The 20,578-nt window shown below is 42.1% G+C and overlaps 2 protein-coding genes across 2 annotated transcripts in view; one reads left to right on the top strand and one right to left on the bottom strand.

Moving 5' to 3' along the window:
• nt5dc1 (5'-nucleotidase domain containing 1) overlaps positions 1-20,578 on the bottom strand; it is a 434,656-nt gene that overhangs the window by 129,689 nt on the left and 284,389 nt on the right. The window lies entirely within an intron of this gene.
• The window catches only part of LOC144593817 (uncharacterized), a 174,952-nt gene that overhangs the window by 1,639 nt on the left and 152,735 nt on the right, over positions 1-20,578 (top strand). Inside the window, exons 2-4 of the mRNA XM_078399936.1 lie at positions 9,012-9,269; positions 12,812-12,887; positions 13,316-13,424. Of these exons, the coding sequence (XP_078256062.1) occupies positions 9,012-9,269; positions 12,812-12,887; positions 13,316-13,424 (443 nt within the window). The remainder of the gene's footprint in view (positions 1-9,011; positions 9,270-12,811; positions 12,888-13,315; positions 13,425-20,578) is intronic.

The following is a 20,578-nucleotide window of genomic DNA, read 5'->3' as shown; positions in this document are numbered from 1 at the left end:
AATTGTTTCACTCAACAGAAAGGCAGCTTATGGACTTCTCATTCTTGACCTCAGCTGCCCTCAAGCTGGGTTATGAGTTTAGGGAAACTAAATTTGGTAAAAGTGTATATTTTCCAATGCTCCCACCAACTGTCCTTTTAATGTTACAACACATCTCCTTCCATACAGGAAGAAGGGTCTCGACCTGAAGCATCACCCATTCCTTCTCTCCAGAGATGCTGCCTGAGTTACTCCAGCATTTTGTGATCTTTCCTCCATACAGGTCTAATTCACATCCTTGGGTAACAAGCTTGGTGACATATTTCTGGCATGTAACCCGTTAGCATGCACAACTTGGTATACTGGATAATTCAGCATCTGTATGGACCTGAAAACTGGATTGGTACCAGCAAATATGTATGCATCTCTTTTTCTTTATGGAGGTATAGCAAGTTTGTGTTTTGTATGCAAGCTGAACTGAGGTATTATCTTCTTGTGTAGATAGAACATTTCTGTTCATTAGGGTTAATACTCTGCACTTAGAACAGCTCTATTTTATCCATATAACCCCTCAATATTTATAACCACAATTTGTTTCACTAAGGTATGACACAGGAGTATGCAGATCAAACAGCTCTACTTTCCTGATGCAATACACCATTGTGCACATGATGTTTCATTGAAATAGAATATCTCTTTACATGTCTGATGAAAATTCAGAACTACAGAAGGTGCTGTAATGTTTAAGAACGGCAGATAGCTTTCACGTTTCTTTAATTGTCTGCGGAATGAAAAGGTTTTAAATTGAAATGTTGAATCATTTTAACAAATGAAAACTTTTAAACTCAGCAACCTGAACAAAGTGCGCTATTCTTCACACTGGCAGCAAGGCCCATTCCTGCTGGTGATGATTGACTCAGGATATGATGCAGTCTCGTGCATTTATATCATGATGAAAATAGTTTTCAGACAGGGTGGTGAACATCCCAACCTAAAATTATAAATTACTGAAATAACTCAGACTTAAATGAGCAGCCCAAAGGACTGAAGACACGGAAACATGAAATAATTCACTTCTGTGGTGAATGTAGGGAGTTGAAATCATTGTCAATAATTTTTTGCATTTTCATAGAATATCCTATGTTAATGGTGGATAATATAAAATGCATGAATTCACTCCGGCCCTACTCCTTGAATGTTATATGTAAATATTTAAACAGTAAGGAAGATAAAGGTGACTTCGAAGTCACATGAAGGTAGTACATAAGATATATTTTGAATGGCGGGACAATGAAAGGAGTTGGTGCTCAGAGAGACGGGTTCCTTGTACATGAATCACTGAAAGTTCATATGCAAGTACAGTAGGCAATTAGGAAAACAAATGGTCTGCACCGACCAGCGATCACCGCACATTAACACTATCCTACACCCACTAGGGACAATTTTTACATTTACCAAGCCAATTAACCTACAAACCTGTAACGTCTTTGGAGTGTGGGGGGGAAACTGAAGATCTCGGAGAAAACCCACGCAGGTCACTGGGAGAACGTACAAACTCTGTATAGACAGCATCCATAGTCGGGATCGAACCCGGGTGTCCGGCGCTGTATTCGCTGTAAGGCAGCAACTCTACCGCTGTGCCACCATGACCGCCGACCGTAATGAGGAAATCAGGGGATATGGAGCCAGTGCTGGCAAGTGGCACTGGGGTAAAAGGTAAAAAGTCAGCCATATTCTTATTGAATGGGAGAGGAGACAAAAAGGGTCTACAGAAATTAGAATGAGTACGTAAACTTAAGTTAACTACAAGAGTGTAAGACTAGCTGCTTAAAATTAAAATAATGTTCCAATTGTTTCAAAATTATCTTTAATAGTTTAATTAAGGGAGGAATACATGAAAAGTAACCCTGCATAATCTTAGTACATCTCAAAGTGCTTCAGAAGCAATGACATGCAGTTAAAGCACTGTAACGAGGAAAAAACAATTTGCTCACATAAAGGTTTTGCAAACAAAAATGACCTCATAATCCATTAACCTTTTCTTGCTGGGGAATAAAAATGGATTAAAACAGCAGTACTCAAATTTATTTATTCAAAAAGTATAATGGGATTATATTTTATGCACTCCAGAGGGGAGATGGAAGCTTGTTTTAATTTTGGCGCTGAAATGTGGCAGCTCTATCTGCACAGAACACATCCAGTACACTGTGCTGATATCATCCAAGCCAGTGAGAAGTGGGTCTGCCACAGGGAAGAAGGAATATTTAAGCTAGTTTCTGCAATTGCCATAAACCTCTGCGGGCTAAAGGGTTCGTTCTTGCCTTTGTATGGTGCTTAGGGGGTGAAATTCAACTTTTGGAATGGCACAGGTTATGCTCACAGTTAGCTGACGAGGGGTAGAAAAGAATGCAGGGGAGGTCAGTGATGGCTGGCTAATATGCTGCTGCAGGCGTTGTACCCTAACTGAATGAATTTCATTCCAATATTTTGCAGAAAAGTGCCAGTTTTAATATATGTTGGAATTTTCTATATAATTATCTAATTGTTCAATAATAAATTGATTTCCTGATGTAAAAGCAATAAGAGAAATTATGTAAATTGGGAGTGAACGTAGAGCAGTACCACACAGCAATGGGCCCTTCAGCCCACAATGGCGTCACCAAACATGATGTTGTTAAATTAATCTCCTCTCCCTGCATATGATCCATACCCTATAGATCAATGTAAATATATAGGAAAAAAACTACAGGTGCTGGTTTAGGTAGACACAAAATGCTGGAGTAACTCAGCGGGTCAGGCAGCAACTCGGGAGAGAAGGAATGGGTGACGTTTCGGGTTGAGACCCTTCTTCAGACTGATGTCAGGGGAGGAGGTGGGACAAAGATAGAATGTAGTCGGAGACAGGAAGACTAGTGGGAGAACTGGGAAGGGGGAGGGGATAGAGAGGGAAAGCAGGGACTAACTGAAGTTAGAGAAATCAATGTTCATACCGCTGGGGTGTAAACGACAAAGCGAAATATGAGGTGCTGTTCCTCCAATTTGCGCTGTAAATGTAAACATATATCAATATTCGGCGAGACCAAGCGCAGGCTCGGCGATCGTTTAGCTGAACACCTCCGCTCAGTCCGCCTTAACCTACCTGATCTCCAGGTTGCTCAGCACTTTAACTCCCCCTCCCATTCCCAATCTGACCTTTCTGTCCTGGGCCTCCACCATTGTCAGAGTGAGGCTCAGCGCAAATTGGAGGAACAGCACTTCATATTTCACTTGGGTAGCTTACACCCCAGCGGTTTGAACATTGAGTGAAGGAAAGAACTGGGGACGCTGGTTTAACTCGAAGGTAGACACAAAATGCTGGAGTAACTCAGTGGGTCAGGCAGCATCTCTGGAGAGAAGGAATGGGTGACGTTTCGGGTCGAGTCTGAAGAAGGGTCTCAAACTGAAACGTCACCCATTCCTTCTCTCCAGCGATCCTGCCTGACCCACTGAGTTACTCCAGCAGTTTATGTCTACCTTCGGTATGAACATTGACTTCTCTAACTTCAAATAGCCTTTGCTTTCCCTCTCTCTACATCCCCTGCCCCTTCCATGTTCTCCCACCAGTCTTACGATCTCTGACTACATTCTATCTCTGTCCCGCCCACTCCCCTGACATTAGTCTAAAGAAGGGTCTCGAACCGAAACATCACCCATTCCTTCTCTCCAGAGATACTGCCTGTCCTGCTGAGTTACTCCAGCAGTTTGTGTCATATCCATATTCATGATGACTTCAGATTGACACAAAATGCTAAAAATAACTTAGCGGGTCAGGCAGCATCCCTGGAGAACATGGATAGCTGATGTTTCGGGTTGGGACATTCTTCAGATTGAAGAAGAGTTCTGACCCGAAACGTCGTCTATTCATGTCCTCCAGGAATGCTGCCTGACCCGCTGAGATGCTCCAGCATCCTGTGTCAATCTTTGGTATAAACCAGCATCTGCAGTTCCTTGTTATTATTATTCTATAATTATAATAATAATAATATAATATAATAATAATACTGCCTGTTTAATTACTTCAATGAGTCCTGATGAAGCATCAAAACCTGAAATGCAAACCATTCCTTTGTCTCTACAGCTGCTACTTGCGCCTCAGTTCTTCCAGCAGTTTGTTTCTTGCTCCAGATTCCAGCATCTGCAGTCTCTTATTTTCCCACAATTATTTTTTCTTGCTCGCCCATTGTTTCACAAGGAACTTCTATTATAATTCCTGGTGAACAAGTGGAGAGATCCGCCAAGAAGATTCTCCCCTTGTATTCTCTGCAGTGACTTCAGTAAATAGATGTACCTGGAATTTGTATTGTATGGTGGCACCAGCAGTTCAACCGTTACCAGAAGAGGGCACCAACTTCATGTGAGTTCACATCTGGTTCGCTATGAGGACCAAGCCTCTTTCTTTGCAGAGTGTGCCAGTGGCACACACCAGATGGTGCTATCATGCTGCGTTATCACTTCTCATCGTCATAATCTGCTGCTCCATGGCAAAATGATGCAGAAAATGCAATAAATCTCAGTGTTAAACAGAACCGGGCGCCGCTTTAAGAAGCCGAGCACGTGGATAGGATGCAGCCTGCAGCGGCACAGAGCGGTGAAGCAGGACGATACACGGCTATGCTTTGCCAGGCTGACCCTGCAACACTGCCAGGATAACAGGCCTTCATGGTGGTCAGGAACCCTACACTTAGAACAACTGGGACCTGAAAATGGTGACAAACTGGCGACACCGTATACTGTCTCAGTACTACTTGCTGGAGTACTACTCCACACAAAGTGTTGGAGTACTACTGCTACACACTTGCACCGTAGTTGAGATGCTTATTTAATATGTGACTATCATATCATATATCATATATATACAGCCGGAAACAGGCCTTTTCGGCCCTCCAAGTCCGTGCCGCCCAGCGATCCCCGTACATTAACACTATCCTACACCCACTAGGGACAATTTTTACATTTACCCAACCAATTAACCTACATACCTGTACGTCTTTGGAGTGTGGGAGGAAACCGAAGATCTCGGAGAAAACCCACGCAGGTCACGGGGAGAACGTACAAACTCCTTACAGTACAGCACCCGTAGTCAGGATCGAACCTGAGTCTCCGGCGCTGCATTCGCTGTAAAGCAGCAACTCTACCGCTGCGCTACCGTGCCGCCCTAAGTGCTTACATAAGTGATACCTGTACTGAACTATATACAAAAATGAATTTCACTGTAGCTCGGTACATGTGACAAGTAAAGTACCAAACCCATACCAACCCTGTTCATTTTAATATCATCTACTGTTTTGTACTTAGCTGAGCTCTTCTTTGTAAATTACATCGTACCGTAACATGGAAGGTAATGATGAAAAGTGGACTTTGTGAATTTTAATATCAAATCAATTTGTACATTTCCCATCTATTTTCTGTTTACATGTTCACATTAAACATGTGAACAAAACATGATGCTGTAAATGACATACGTTCAATCTGAACAAATGACACACGACATATCTTCAAATTTAGGTGATTTTAACAATCTGCTTTCATTTTACTTCCATTCTGTTTACATTAAAATGCTTTTATCTATAGGTCAAATAAAAGTAAATTTGTGAAGCACAACATTTCAGTCCCGTCATTCTAATGCTAAATTTGAATCACACCAAGTTCCCGATCATTAACAGGAAGTATTGGCAGACTACGCGTAAATGCCCTCAGGGGTGCCATCTCAGGCCACCAGGGCATTGACTGGCTTTGTGCCAACAGTCAGAGAACAAGTCACCCATTTGTCCCCTCTCACAGGAATGCTGAAAGCCCATGTCAATCCTGGGAATAAATAAATAAATATTTGAATCTTGCAGGGGAGGAAATGATTAAAAAAGGGCACCTTAATAAATTTAGGTTACCAAGCAGTCCTACAAACTTCCTTATATCGCACTATATCACTCTTTCAAATTATGACACATGAATTGTTTATAGATTTACACAGCCAAGTACATAAAAGTGGCTTTATTTTATCTACTGTAATATTGCTGCAATGATTAATAACTTTTACAGAAATATTCAGTACGGGGATAGGCAGGAAAGCAGAAAATAAGCCTATCACCATTTGCTTATCTTCCCAGATTCATTTCACATGAAGTATAATTATACTTCTTTTAAGAATAAAATATTCAATTTCTTTATACTGAATGTTCTACATAAACATATTGAAAAGGCATTGAAATCACTTAATTCAAACAGCCATCCCTGTGTTTATTGCTGAATACAGTTTTACAGTATTGGACCTGTCACAAAAATTAAATTCTTGTCCTCTCAGTTTGATAAATTGAACAGGCATGGACATTGTAGGCTGAAGGGCCTGTTCCTGTGCTGTGCTGCTCTCTGTTCTATCAACTGTTCCAGTCCAGATTGAACATCAGGCCAAATACACAAAGGATTAACATGTAAAAAAAGCTAGGAATGAATGGAGAGATGAGATGAGGTCATCTAGAAAGGCAGCCACTTAAGATAGCGTAGGTGAGGAAGAGCGTGCACATAGCAATCAATGACATATGCTGAACCTGCCTTCTGCTGGCACTCGAAAAATGGTCCAAGGTCACTTTCTAATAGATAATCAACATCACAAAAAGGACACTGGAAAATAGTTCACCTCTCAGTAGCAAAGTGTCATAGATTACTCAACAGTGGTGTAACTAGGAGTGCATGTCAACTCATGGCTATCTGTGGAAAAGGGAAAATCAGGGAGAGATGTTTTTTCTTTCATCAACTCTACTGCTATAGCTGTTTGGGGTAGGCGAGTTTTTGTAAACCAACAACTGCAGTTATTTGTTTCTACCATAAATTATGGAGGCCATAGATCTCCATTGGTAAAATTCAGAACCATAAGTACTACACTTGCAATCATAGATATCACAAAAGCTGGAATAACTCAGCGGGTCAGGCAGCATCTCAGGAGAGAAGGAATGGGTGACGTTTCGGGTCGAGACCCTTCTTCAGACCGAAGGTCTTCAGTCTGAAGAAGGGTCTCGACCCAAAACGTCACCCATTCCTTCTCTCCTGAGATGCTGCCTGACCTGTTGAGTTACACCAGCTTTTTGTGATACCTTCGATTTGTACTAGCATCTGCAGTTATTTCCGACACACTTGCAATCATAGTCATCTAGTCAGATAGAATAGTAACAGGACCTTTGGCCCATTGAATCTCTGATAGCCATGAAGTACATATCTATTCTAATTTTACTCCCCAGCACTTGTAATCTTCTATGCCATGGCATTTCATTTGGCCATTTGGCCATGCTTTGTGTGTTGTGAGATGACCTGCTTGCAGATGACCAGTCTTCACCGCCATAATTCAGTATACTTTATTCCGATCATCCCGCAGAATTCTCAATGAAAATAGCGAGAGCTAACAGTTGTGTATTAAGACCAATGCAATATGAAGCATTTAGGGAAGTTTAACCAGGCCAGGACATATACAGTGAACGACGGGGCCATGGTCAGAGAAATCAAGGGGTATAAATATACAAATGGGTACAGTCTGAAGAAAGGTCTTGACCCAAAACGACACCTAGTCCTTTTCTCCAGAGATGCTGCCTGACCCGCTGAGTTACTCCAGCATTTTCTGTCTACCTTCGGTATAAATATACTGTTGCCTGAAATGCCAACAACGGTAGACAGGACGATGAAGAACCCTAATGGCATGCTTGGCTTCACTGGGCTTGGCATGAATACATGAGTTGAGACATCATGTTACAGTTATAGAAAATGTTGGTTAGACAACACTTGAATAATTATGTGAGGTTCTGATCGCCACACAATGGGAAGGATGTGTTTAAGTTCAAGAGGGTACAGAAAAAATTTACAAGGTGTTGTTGGGACTGGGAGGCTTGAATTATAAGGAGAGATTGGATAGCCTGCGACTGTTTCCCTGATGTGAAGGAGGCTGAGTAGTGATCTCATAAAAGTATGAAGGTAGATAATCACAATCTTTTCCCCCGGGGTGGGAAGTTGAAAACCAGACAGCATAGGTTTTAGGGAAAAGATCTAAAGGGAGATCTGAGAGCAAGCCTTACACACGGTGGATGAGGGATAATGGAACAAGTTGCCAGAGGAGGTGGTAGGCTCAGACATAAGTACAATGGTTAAAAATCACTTGGATAGGTACATGGATAGGAAAGGGTGAGAGGGATATGTGCCAAATGAATACAAACGGGATTAGTTTAAATACGTATTTTGATCGTCATGGATGAGTTGGGCCAAAGGGCATGTTTTTGTGCTGTGTAACTTTACGATTCAATTAAACTACAATGTTAAAATTTAATTAACGAGTTAGTAACATATGTTCAGAGAATATGATTCAGTCTTGGTCCATCAACCTAACATTTGTTTTTCCTCACAAATTATGCAAAAGCTTGCATCTGAAAATAAAATTCACTGCATTCTGCTCACAACCGAGAAGGCATATTCCATTATTTTGTGCACGTCGTTTCTGACTGAGGTTTGATTGGATTCTGCCTTAATTGAAATGACTTCCACCACTTTGGTGCAGATTATCTCTTAACATTATGCAAAACACACAGGCAGCGACAGCATTTTCCAAACAGAAAAAAACAAATAAAGAACTTAATAAAGAACTATAATCACATTTTCAAAATGGTTACCAGATTGGTAGAATCAGGAATGTTACAAATCCCAAGGCTTTTTGTCCAGGCAACTATAAAACATTTGTGATGAACCAGAAATGAGCAGGGAGCAAGGTGTGGCTTATTCTTGAGCAAAATGCAAATGCCTAGAGGGACTCTGCAGGTCATCACGGAGAGAAATGGACAGTCAATGTTTTGGGTTAAGACCCTTCCTCAGATCATGCTTGACTGGCTCAGTTACTTCAGCAGTCTAATTTATGCTCCAGATTCCAACATCAGTCTTTTGTGGTATATTTACCCTCAACCACTTCTGCATAACCATCAAAAACGCATAACAATGCAATCCCAGACCACATCTTGGTAAATCAGATCACTTGGCTGTGCTTCTACTCCCCGCTTACAAGCAGAAACTGATGCTGGAGGATCTAGTACAGAAGGTCGAGCAGTGCTGTTCGAGGAAACAGATGACATCCTTCGTGACACAGACTTCATTAGCAACTGGGCAAAGGACTGTGTGCCAAAGAAGACAATACATGCTTCCTCAAACTGGAAACCATGGATGAACCACAAACTCCACTCCCAGATGGAGTCCAAGTTTGCAGTGTCCAAGTCAAATAACCACGAGTGGTACAAGAAATCTGTCTATGACTTATGCAGAGCCATTAAGTTCATAGGGTCTAGGAGCAGAATTAGGGCATTGTGCCCATCTAGTCCACTCCGCCATTCAATCATGGCTGATCTATCTTTCCCTCTCAACCCCATTCTCCTGCCTTCACCCCATAACCCCTGACACCCTTATTAATCTAGAATCTGGGAATTAAGGATACCATGAGGGAATTCTGGACCAAGCTGGAGTACCGATGTAATTACATGCATACTCATTGTCTGTGGCAAGGCTTGTACGTTATAATGGACTATCTCCAAACTCCTGGACCTAGGAATCAGCACTGCCCTCTGCCACTGGATCCTCGACTTTCTGACCCACAGACCACAATTAGCAAGGATAGGTGACCACACCTCCTCACAATTATTCTCAACACCGGTGGCCCCGCAAGGATGCATTTTCAGTCCCCTATTATACTCCCTGTACACTCAAGACTGTATGGTCAAATTGGCTATAACTCTCTCTACAGGTTTCCAGGTGACACCACTATGGTGGGCCGAATCTTGAACAATGACGAGATGGAGTACATGAATGAGGTAGAGAACTTATTAATATGGTGTCAGGACAACAACTTCTCCATATCAGCAAGATGTAGGACAATAGACAATAGACAATAGACAATAGGTGCAGGAGTAGGCCATTCAGCCCTTCGAGCCAGCACCGCCATTCAATGCGATCATGGCTGATCACTATCAATCAGTACCCCGTTCCTGCCTTCTCCCCATACCCCCTCACTCCGCTATCCTTAAGAGCTCTATCCAGCTCTCTCTTGAAAGCATCCAACGAACTGGCCTCCACTGCCTTCTGAGGCAGAGAATTCCACACCTTCACCACCCTCTGACTGAAAAAGTTCTTCCTCATCTCCGTTCTAAATGGCCTACCCCTTATTCTCAAACTGTGGCCCCTTGTTCTGGACTCCCCCAACATTGGGAACATGTTATCTGCCTCTAATGTGTCCAATCCCCTAATTATCTTATATGTTTCAATAAGATCCCCCCTCATCCTTCTAAATTCCAGTGTATACAAGCCCAATCGCTCCAGCCTTTCAACATACGACAGTCCCGCCATTCCGGGAATTAATCTAGTGAACCTACGCTGCACGCCCTCCATAGCAAGAATATCCTTCCTCAAATTTGGAGACCAAAACTGCACACAGTACTCCAGGTGCGGTCTCACCAGGGCCCGGTACAACTGTAGAAGGACCTCTTTGCTCCTATACTCAACTCCTCTTGTTACGAAGGCCAACATTCCATTGGCTTTCTTCACTGCCTGCTGAACCTGCATGCTTCCTTTCATTGACTGATGCACTAGGACACCCAGATCTCGTTGAACTCCCCCTCCTCCTAACTTGACACCATTCAGATAATAATCTGCCTTTCTATTCTTACTTCCAAAGTGAATAACCTCACACTTATCTACATTAAACTGCATCTGCCATGTATCCGCCCACTCACACAACCTGTCCAGGTCACCCTGCAGCCTTATTGCATCTTCCTCACAATTCACACTACCCCCCAACTTAGTATCATCTGCAAATTTGCTAATGGTACTTTTAATCCCTTCGTCTAAGTCATTAATGTAGGAACTGGTCATCAACTTCAAGAAGCATTGTGGAGTACCAGCCATAATCAGCAATAATGGCACAGAAGTCGAAATGGTTGTGAGCTTCAATTTCCTTGGCTTAAATCTTATCAAAGATCTGTCATGGTCCAGTCACATTGATGTGACAGCCAAGAAAACACACCTTAGGAGACTGATGAAATTCGGCATATCGCCAATCTGAAAAAAATTCTACAGATGGAATCATAGAAAGCATACTGTTGGGTTGCTTAACAGCTTGGGAACAGCTCTACCTAAGACATCAAGAAATTGCAGGAAGTTGCAAATATAACCCAGTCCATCACACAGACCAGGCTAACTCAATTTACACCATGCTGCCTCAGAAAAGTAGCCAACAAAATCAAAGTCTTATCCTACCCCGATCGTTCCTTTTTCTCCTTCCTCCGTTGAGCAAATGGTACAGAAGTTTGAACATGTGCATCACCACACTCAGGAACAGCTTCTTTCCCTCTGTTCTCAGGCTTCTGAATGGACCTTCCATGAGCTAGGGTATTGCCTGATTACCTCTACCCTATCGCAACAATGGACTTTGTCTAGAACTGTTGAGCTACAATGTTGAGAATTATATTCTATACTTAATATTTTGCTCTTTGCCTACCCATCATCCTTGAGTTTGGCTTGATGGCGTAGTGTATTATATGATCTGAATTAACATTGGAATTCAAAGCATTCACCCTTTGCTTTTGAGGTATTCATTGGTGAAATTATGGCAGTCAGCATGCAAACAATCAAATGATCTGTTCTTGGTGGACATGGCTGTCTGAAGAATTAATTTTCAAATAATACCAGGGGCAGTTCGTCATCCACCAAATTTGGCAGAGGGATCACTACCTTAACCTCAGATCATGATATTGTAACTTTTTCATAACAGAATATTTACTTAGGTTGTGTGTTCAAGGATGCTGTTGAAATAACGCTCTCAGTTTTCCAATTCAGGCAATACTGCTATCAACTATATCGGCATTTGAATATGCTTGCCCATTATCTGCTTCAGTAATTTATTCTGTTCACATATACAAAATGACACATCTGTTCAAAATGCTATGGGGATGTACATGTGCCTGAATGGGGAAAATTGCGAAGAAATACTCAGAAATTCTATTAATAAGTTTTCATAACAATTTACGTCTCACGAGATCTCAAGCCTAACATTTTTAGAGCATAATTTTATTGGAACATTGCAAGGAAAATGGTTTGTCATGAGTGAAATTTTTTTTTTTCCAAGCAACCAAGTGGTAAATTGTTCCATCACTGCCAATAAACACCCCATTTACATGCTGATTGATGTTAGAACATTTGTAAATGTAAATGGCAACAGTCTAGCTATAAAAGAAATAAGCCTAACATTGTTGTTAGAATGTTACCTCTAGTGAGATAAAATCTACTGCCGACAACACGGATATGAAACCAACCGAGGAACTTGGATGTGGTAATTTTTAATGTACAATATAGAAAAAGAAGCAAAAACTGCATAAATAGGATGGAGCTTGGCCCTTGCGGCAGGCCTGCAACAACTGTGATTCTTCAGCAGCCAAACTAGTGGGCATACATCACCGTCACTTTTGGAAACATATCAGCAGAGCCAGGAAGAAGGGGTGAAATCCTGCTTCCAAAGTACTTGTAAACAGGTGTGCTGTCAGGAGGACTTGCCATTGACAGCTTCCCACAGGAAAGGTCATAAACAGCCAGGACTCATAGTTTATTTTTATTTAAACTGTTTCTGAATGGTGTCTTTTTAATTGAACCTATTCCTTCCAAAGACTCAGAGCTGGCATCTCACCGCTTGAAAATATTTGTCATTCTCTTTCTCATATGGACAGGCGCAGTACAATTAATTCCAAACTTGACAGGATCAGAAAGTTTTATTCTTCTAGTTATGTTTTAGTTGGCGATGCTTCCTTAGACGATGCCTACTCTATGACAAAGTCTCTAAGCTGCATGCAGAATTACCTCCTAATATGGTAAGAAAATAGTAAGAGTACGCCACTCGGCCCCTCGTGTCTGCCCTGCCATTCACTATGATCATGGGTGATCTGTCTACTCATCTCATCTTCTGTGCCAGTTCCCCATAAGATCTCGATTCTCTGATCCTTCAAACATACCTCCCAGCTTCTTCCACCATCCTAGACACCTCGCTCCTTTTCCTCCTCTGTACGCTTACATCGCATCCCAGAGTCCCATATTTCACTTTATTCCCACCACTTCCCAATCGTCCCTCTCTTCCCATTCATATTTCTCCCTCCGGCATTACATTTCACTTCTGCTTTTCTCGTTATTTGACGCGCTTTTGTCTCATTTTCTACTCAGGCCTTTTGCACTTACTCCATCCATCTACTAATCACAGAGGGAACTATGAGCAGCAATTTTTTTTATTTTATTTTTAAATCAGCTTGAATTACTTCGGATATCCCCTCTGATCCTATCCCCACCTCCCTATGGGGTAGAGAATGCCAGGGATTCACCACCTCTGCATGAAGAAATTCAAGAATTCACAGCATGTATGTGAATGATTCCAAGGTTATTGGGCGAACATATGATGAATGTTTGACGGCACTGGGGCTGTACGAGCTGGAGTTTAGAAGGATGAGGGGGGACCTCATAAAAACTTACCAAATAGTGAAAGACCTAGATAGATTGATATGGAGAGTGTTTCCACTGGGTGGAGAGTCTAGAACCAGAAAGCACAGCCTCAGAATAAAAGAACGTACCTGAGAAAGGAAATGAGGAAGAATTTCTTGTCAAAAGGTGGTGAATCTGTGTAATTCATTGCCACCGGCGGCTGTGGAAGCCAAGTCAATGGGTATTTTTAAGGCGAAGATTGATATATATTTGACTGGTAAGGATGTCAAGGGCTATAGGGAGAAGGCAGGAGAAAGAAGGGGGAGATAGGTCAGCCATGATTGAATGGCAGAGTAGACTTGATGGGCCAAATGGCCTCTTTCTGCCCCTATGGCTAGGAACACGAACATGGCTTCATGACTTGAATTCATGGCTTGTTTGGTTCATGATTACTCTACCATAGATTTAGAGTGAATTTAAACACAGAAGACGGCTGTTCTCCATTCCATTTGAGACACAACTTTAGGGCGGCACGGTAGCGCAGCGGTAGAGTTGCTGCTTTACAGCGAATGCAGCGCCGGAGACTCAGGTTCGATCCTGACTACGGGTACTGCACTGTAAGGAGTTTGTACGTTCTCCCCGTGACCTGCGTGGGTTTTCTCCGAGATCTTCGGTTTCCTCCCACACTCCAAAGACGTACAGGTATGTAGGTTAATTGGCTGGGTGAATGTAAAAATTGTCCCTAGTGGGTGTAGGATAGTGTTAATGTACGGGGATCACTGGGCGGCACGGACTTGGTGGGCCGAAAAGGCCTGTTTCCGGCTGTATATATATGATATGATATGATATGATACCCAGCCCAATGATAACAGAATAAGAAGGAGCAGCAGGAGGCCATTTGGCTACCCATTCCTGTTATGTTATTCCAGCATGTGGTGATAATTATACAAGATAGAAACAGGGCTCATACAGCATGAAACCAGGCCTGTTCTTATTAGTACAGATCGTCAGGAGTTGCTGTTCTCAGGTAACTTCTGTTATCAGGCAACTAAACCATCCTACCACAACTAGAGAGCAGTCCTGAACCACTATCGACCTCATTGGAGACCCTCGGAGTATCTTTGATTGGACTTTACTGGCTTTATCTTGCACTAAACGCTATTCACATTCCTTTCATCATGTATCTTTACACTGTGAATGGCTCGATTGTAATCATGTATTGTTTTTTGCTGACTGGTTAGCACACAACAAAAGCTTTTCACTGTACTTCGGTACACATGACAATAAACTAAACTCAAACACAAGTCGGTGTCCTTTTGGACTCTAACGAAGAGGATCTGTTGTCTTCCATAACTCGGGGTTATTTATACAACACGGAAACAGGCCCTTAGGCCCAACTTGTCCATGCTGACCAAGATGCCTATCTGAACAGGTCCCATTTGTCGACGTTTGGCCCATATTACCTTTCCGTTCCAAACCTGTAGATCACAACTACTAATATATACATTTAAGTGCTGTATAATTTTGAATTTTGAGTTTCTGCCTCTATCAACATTTCAGGCAGTAGGTTCAAGGTGCCTGCTGTTCTTGAGGTTTTTACCTTAATTGTCATCTCATCTCCTCTCCATTCCTTTTACAAATGAGTTTTTAAAAAATTGACCCTCCTGCCTTACTTACCCTATCCTTTAATTTTATACATCTAAATTATGCCTCTGTAACAAATAAAATAACCCTAATCCAAACTTTCTTCGTAGCTATAATTTTCAAACCTTGGAAACATCTTTTTAAATCTTCTCTTCACCTCTTTGGAGTAATTACAACTTTCCTGTAATGTGGTGATCAAAACCATGCACGGTACTGTCGCATACAATTTTTACAATACCTCTCTTGCATTCTACGTCTCTACTCATAAAGAAAAGCATCGTTATGCATTTTTAACCACCTGAGCAGACTGTCCTACTACCTTCAAGGGTCTGTGGACATAAAATTCAATGTCCCATTGTGCTTCCATATCATTCAATGTTATGCATTTACTGTAAATGATGTTGCCTTCATGCATTTGGGGAGAAGTAACATCTCACAATGTTTTGGATTAAATTCCATTTACCATTTCACATCCCAACAGATCAAACCACCTATATCTCCCTCATTGTCTAAGAGTGGAGATGTAGCATCCAGGAGTGCATTGAAGATCTAATGTCTTTATGGTTGGGGACATGGGAGCCAAATCCAAACAGCGTGAAGATTGCCACAATCTCGTTACAGACCCACCCATCAGTCAAGGATCACCCATGACACATGTGGCAGTCGGCACACCCCACTCTTTGTTCTCCTCGATGCTCACTCATTCTTGATTCTGAGCGTCCGCTGAACGAAAAGAAAACTGGTTTGTGCATGTTACTACAAATATCTCAGGCATAACCAACTGAGAAGTAACCCTGACAGAGACTTTCAGCACAAATCATTCATCATATTAGTGAATAGGGAAATTTCTTGCGGGGACTGTGCGGGTCGGTCGGGGACGAGCTGTCTGTCCGTGGGCGTGGGGAAGAGAGTGGAAGTTTTGTTGCCTCCATCACAGTGAAGGGGTGTTTGGAGTCACTGTGATGGACGTTTGTGTTGGGGTCATGTGTCTTGTGTTCTTTTTTTTTTGTGTGACTGCTATGTAATTTTGTTCGGTACCTTGGTACCGAATGACAAATAAAGCTCTGTTGACTGTTGACTGTCGCCGAAAACTTCTATCCATGGCTCCTTATAATCAGACTTTTGAGATACAGCACGGACACGCCCTTCGGCCTACCGAGTCTGTGTCGACCAGAGCACTACTAGTACAAGTGTACATGTACATATCACCCTGTACACTAGCACTATCTTACACACAACAATCAACCAGCCACAGTCTTCACCAAGATCTTCAATTTCTGTTCCAACAGTTTACCGTCCCCATCTGCTTCCAGGAAACCTCCATCATTCCAATCCCCAACAAAAAAAGTGAACTTTTTCAATGAGTCCAGTAGGTCTAACATTGACCTTCATGAAGCAGTTTGAAAGATTGGAAATGGCCCACATCTGTGCCATTCTTCCGAACAATCTAGTAATTTGGGTACAGAAAAATGCATTGCATTCCTTGCAACGAGGTTAGAAGTGCAATCTAATGTGAACAAGATGTGGAATATTTTTTCTAAAACCTTTGGAAACTACCCTGATTGAAGACATGGGCTGTTCCTGTTAAGCTCACTAGTCAGCCCAGCATCAAGAACAACTTTCATCAGAAGCCAAATGGGATTATATGTAAACCAATGGTGCAAACCAAAACCGGTTATGGGAAATGTGGAGACATGTAAAAACAATTAATGTACCAAAGAGCATAATTAACAAGTAAAAGAAGAAAAAAAACAATAACATTTAGTGGTACAAATTGAAGGGGAACATTAAAGTCTGAAGAAGGGTCTCGACCCGAAAGGTCACCCATTCCTTCTCTCCCGAGATGCTGTCTGACCCGCTGAGTTACTCCAGCATTTTGTGTTTACATTCGATTTAACCCTGCATCTGCAGTTTTTTTCCTATTAAATGTCAAAGGTTGGGAAACAATAATCAGTAAATGATTTTATTATGTGATAAATAATTAATAAAACATGAAGCAGCACAATTTTCATTACAAAAATAATGAGATCATTGTCAGAATGATAAAATACTTCAAGATATCATTAAATATGAATACTGTTCAATTTTAAATTATGTCGGAAGGAACAGCTGATGCTGGTTTAAAAGAAGATAGACAGAAAAAGCTGGAGTAACTCAGTGGGTCGGTCTGGAGAAAAGGAATAGGTGACGTTTCGGGTCGAGACCCATCTTGAGAATAAGATTTGAAGTAACCCTTGCATCCCTTCTCTCGCCGTCCCTCCCCCCTTCTAGTCATTGTCAACGTCGTCCTGGTGAGTTTCATTATCTATAACCCGTTCTCACCTAGCCGACAGGTAACAATGGCCTATTTCCTTTATCATCCTTACTTTTTTGCATATTTTTCATTCATTTGTCACCGTCGAGATCTCTCGTTTCCCTTTCCCCTGGCTCTCAGTCGGAAGAAGGGTCTCGACCTGAAACGTCACCTAACCCTTTTCTCCAGATATGCTGTCTGACCTGCTGAGTTACTCCAGCTTTGTGTGTCTTCAATTTTAACATACAAAGGTGTGATAGTTCTTATATTAGTTTGTCAGTGAAACAAACTCATTATCACATTACAACAAAAATCGTGGTGCAATTTCAGTATAAATTGGCCATGTAATTAAAACCACTTCGCATCTCTTTGAAATATACCGATGTCACAGCATCGAATGTTTATTCATCTGTAAAAAAAATTTAAAGCAGGTCCTTGATTTCTATGCTGCTTTTCATGGCAAATGATAAGGCACTCAATTTCATCATGCCACAACCGTACAGCATTCCCTCTTTAAAGCTACAAGGTATAAACTTATTCATCTTATATTTGGGGATCGAAAGAAATCTGCAATGGGTACAGGAAAAGCAGAAGATATTCCTCACAGAACAAACCCCTTGGATTGAATCACACTTGTCTATTGTTGCAAAGTAATAGCAGCCTCATTTGATAACTGACTGTAACTATAGGCAGTAATAAAAGGTCATCATTGACCAAAATTAAGACAACAAAATAGTAAGTGATAATATTTGGTCATGAGAACAATGTTTGAAATGAGAGACGCAGGTTCGATCCTTACTACAGGTGCAGTCTGTACGGAGTTTGCACATTCTCCCTGTGACCGCATGGGTGTTCTCCTGGAGCTCCGGTTTCCTCCCATATGCAGGTTTGAAGGTTAATTGGCTTCGGTAACTTGTCCCTTGTGTACAGGATACAACTAGTGTACGGGTGATCACTGGTCAGTGCTGACTTAGTGGGCTGAAGGGCCTCTTTCCATGCTGTATCTCTAAACTAAACTAAACTAAGCAGAATTCAATATATATTTTTAAATAACTTACTTTAAGGTAGAAATTTATTTTTATTGAACTATGACATTTAACTCAATTATGCATTGACACCTACTAATCAACCTGTGAGGTGTTGACAGATTGCAAGCTTTCTAAACCTGACCTATTTCTCTTTTGTTTGGCTTATCCCTAATCAGTTTCATCCAAACACTAATCTTCCTATTCCTCTTGGTCTCTCCCTCCAAATATAAAGAATAAACAAATCCAAGAAAAAGAATACAGTTATTTTTCTTACCATCATAACCATTTTGGATACAGCTTAATCTTCCATATGCTCCATGAAGTGTTTGTCTTTGGCATGTTAGGTTAAAGGTTAACTATATTTGTTCAACATTGTGGGTGTCTACACAAGGGCCACAATAATTGCAGTCCATCAACTGTAATTAAGTGTGAGTAAAAAAGTCTTCCACGCATGGGTGCCAAAACGATGATGATGCTAGTGGTCATCAAAGTGGTGAATGGGCCCAATGCACACCCATCCCAAACCACAGAGAGCCGTAGCCTAAGATCCCTTGCTACCAGTGTAGGCTGCTTCATTCGGGTTTTTAATTCTGCCTAAATAAAAATAAAATCTATATGCATAGTATAGATTAGTTCTTTGTGCAAAAATGACAACAACAATTAGGACTGTAATACAGAATTATTATCATCTGAAATCATTCCATGCCGATTATCTGCAAGCACAATTCTGGTAAGCCAAACCCTCCAGAAATAAACTTTTATCCATTTTAGATTTTTGAAATAATGTTAAAACTACATACAGGTTGAACATCGATTTTCCGGCAACTCATGGTCTCCCTCCCCCTCCCTATAATCCGGACAAGATTTACGAGAGCTCAGATGAAATTCTCTGGGCAGCCACAGATGGCATCGTAAACTGAATGTGAATGGAATGACCTGTCAACCCATCCCCGGCTGTTTAGAGTCCCGGCTTCTAACCCCACTCCCGACTCACAAGGTGCGCCAGCGAGCCCTTCTCACCTGCTGCTGTTTCTTGCTGGCGGTAGTGGCTTTATCCACTCCCTGCTCGACCACCTGCTTCTCCCATTGCTCTGTCTAATTGGCCTTTTCTCCTTGTCCCCCCCCCTGCTCCAGCGCCACCTCCTGGAGTCGCTGACAAACTCCACATTGGAGGCGACAGCAGGTGAGAGGGGAGGGAGCCCCACCATGACCACTCTTAGTTTTAAAGTGAAACGACACAGTGCTGGAGTAACTCAGCCGATTGAATCAGTCTGAGGAAAGGTCCTGACGTCACCTATCCATGTTCTCCAGAATTAATTTGTCTATTATCATCTGCAGTCAGCGGCAATAATGTACACTACTCCCTCCACTGTGGTTAGTTTTCAGTCCTTCCTCGTTATAATGGACCATAGCTTAATAGCCAAACCCTTGTTATAATGGACCAGAGGTTAATAGAAAAAGGACACAAAGTGCTGGAGTAATTCAGCGGGTCAGGATCTCTGGAGAACATGGACCGGTGACATCGGGACCCTTCCTCAGGCTGGAAGTCCAAGGACGTACACGCCACTGGAAATAAATGGGTCTACTGTGGATAGGGTGAGCAGTTTTAAATACCTGGGAGTCCACATCAAAGAGGATCTGACATGGGCAACGCACATTGCCGCACTGGTGGGTAAGGCAAAGCAGCGCCTTTACCACCTTAGACAGCTGAGGAAATTCAGAGTGTCTCTGAGGATCCTTCATTGCTTCTATTCTGGAGCTGTAGAGAGCATCCTGACCGGCAACATTACAGTCTGGTTTGGGAACAGCTCTGCCCAGGACAGGAAGGCCCTGCAGAGAGCAGTGCGTTCGGTAGAACACACCATGGGAACTACACTCACCCCCTTGCAGGACTTATACATCAGGAGGTGTAGATCGAGAGCAAGCAAGATTATGAGGGACCCCTCCCACCCCAGCAACGGACTGTTCCAGATGCTACGGTCAGGCAAACGCCTCCGCTGTCACGCTGTGAAAACGGAGAGGATGAGATGAAGTTTCTTCCCACAGGCCATCAGGACTGTTCACTTTTATAACTCCAGGGACTAAATTTTGTCTTCTCTGTATTAACTTTTTATTTATATGCTGTAAC

Source organism: Rhinoraja longicauda, chromosome 5 (assembly GCF_053455715.1).
Source record: "Rhinoraja longicauda isolate Sanriku21f chromosome 5, sRhiLon1.1, whole genome shotgun sequence".
Classification (NCBI taxonomy): domain Eukaryota; kingdom Metazoa; phylum Chordata; class Chondrichthyes; order Rajiformes; family Arhynchobatidae; genus Rhinoraja; species Rhinoraja longicauda.
The sequence above is the reverse complement of the archived record's forward strand: the minus strand, read 5'-3'. Positions and strand labels throughout refer to the sequence as shown.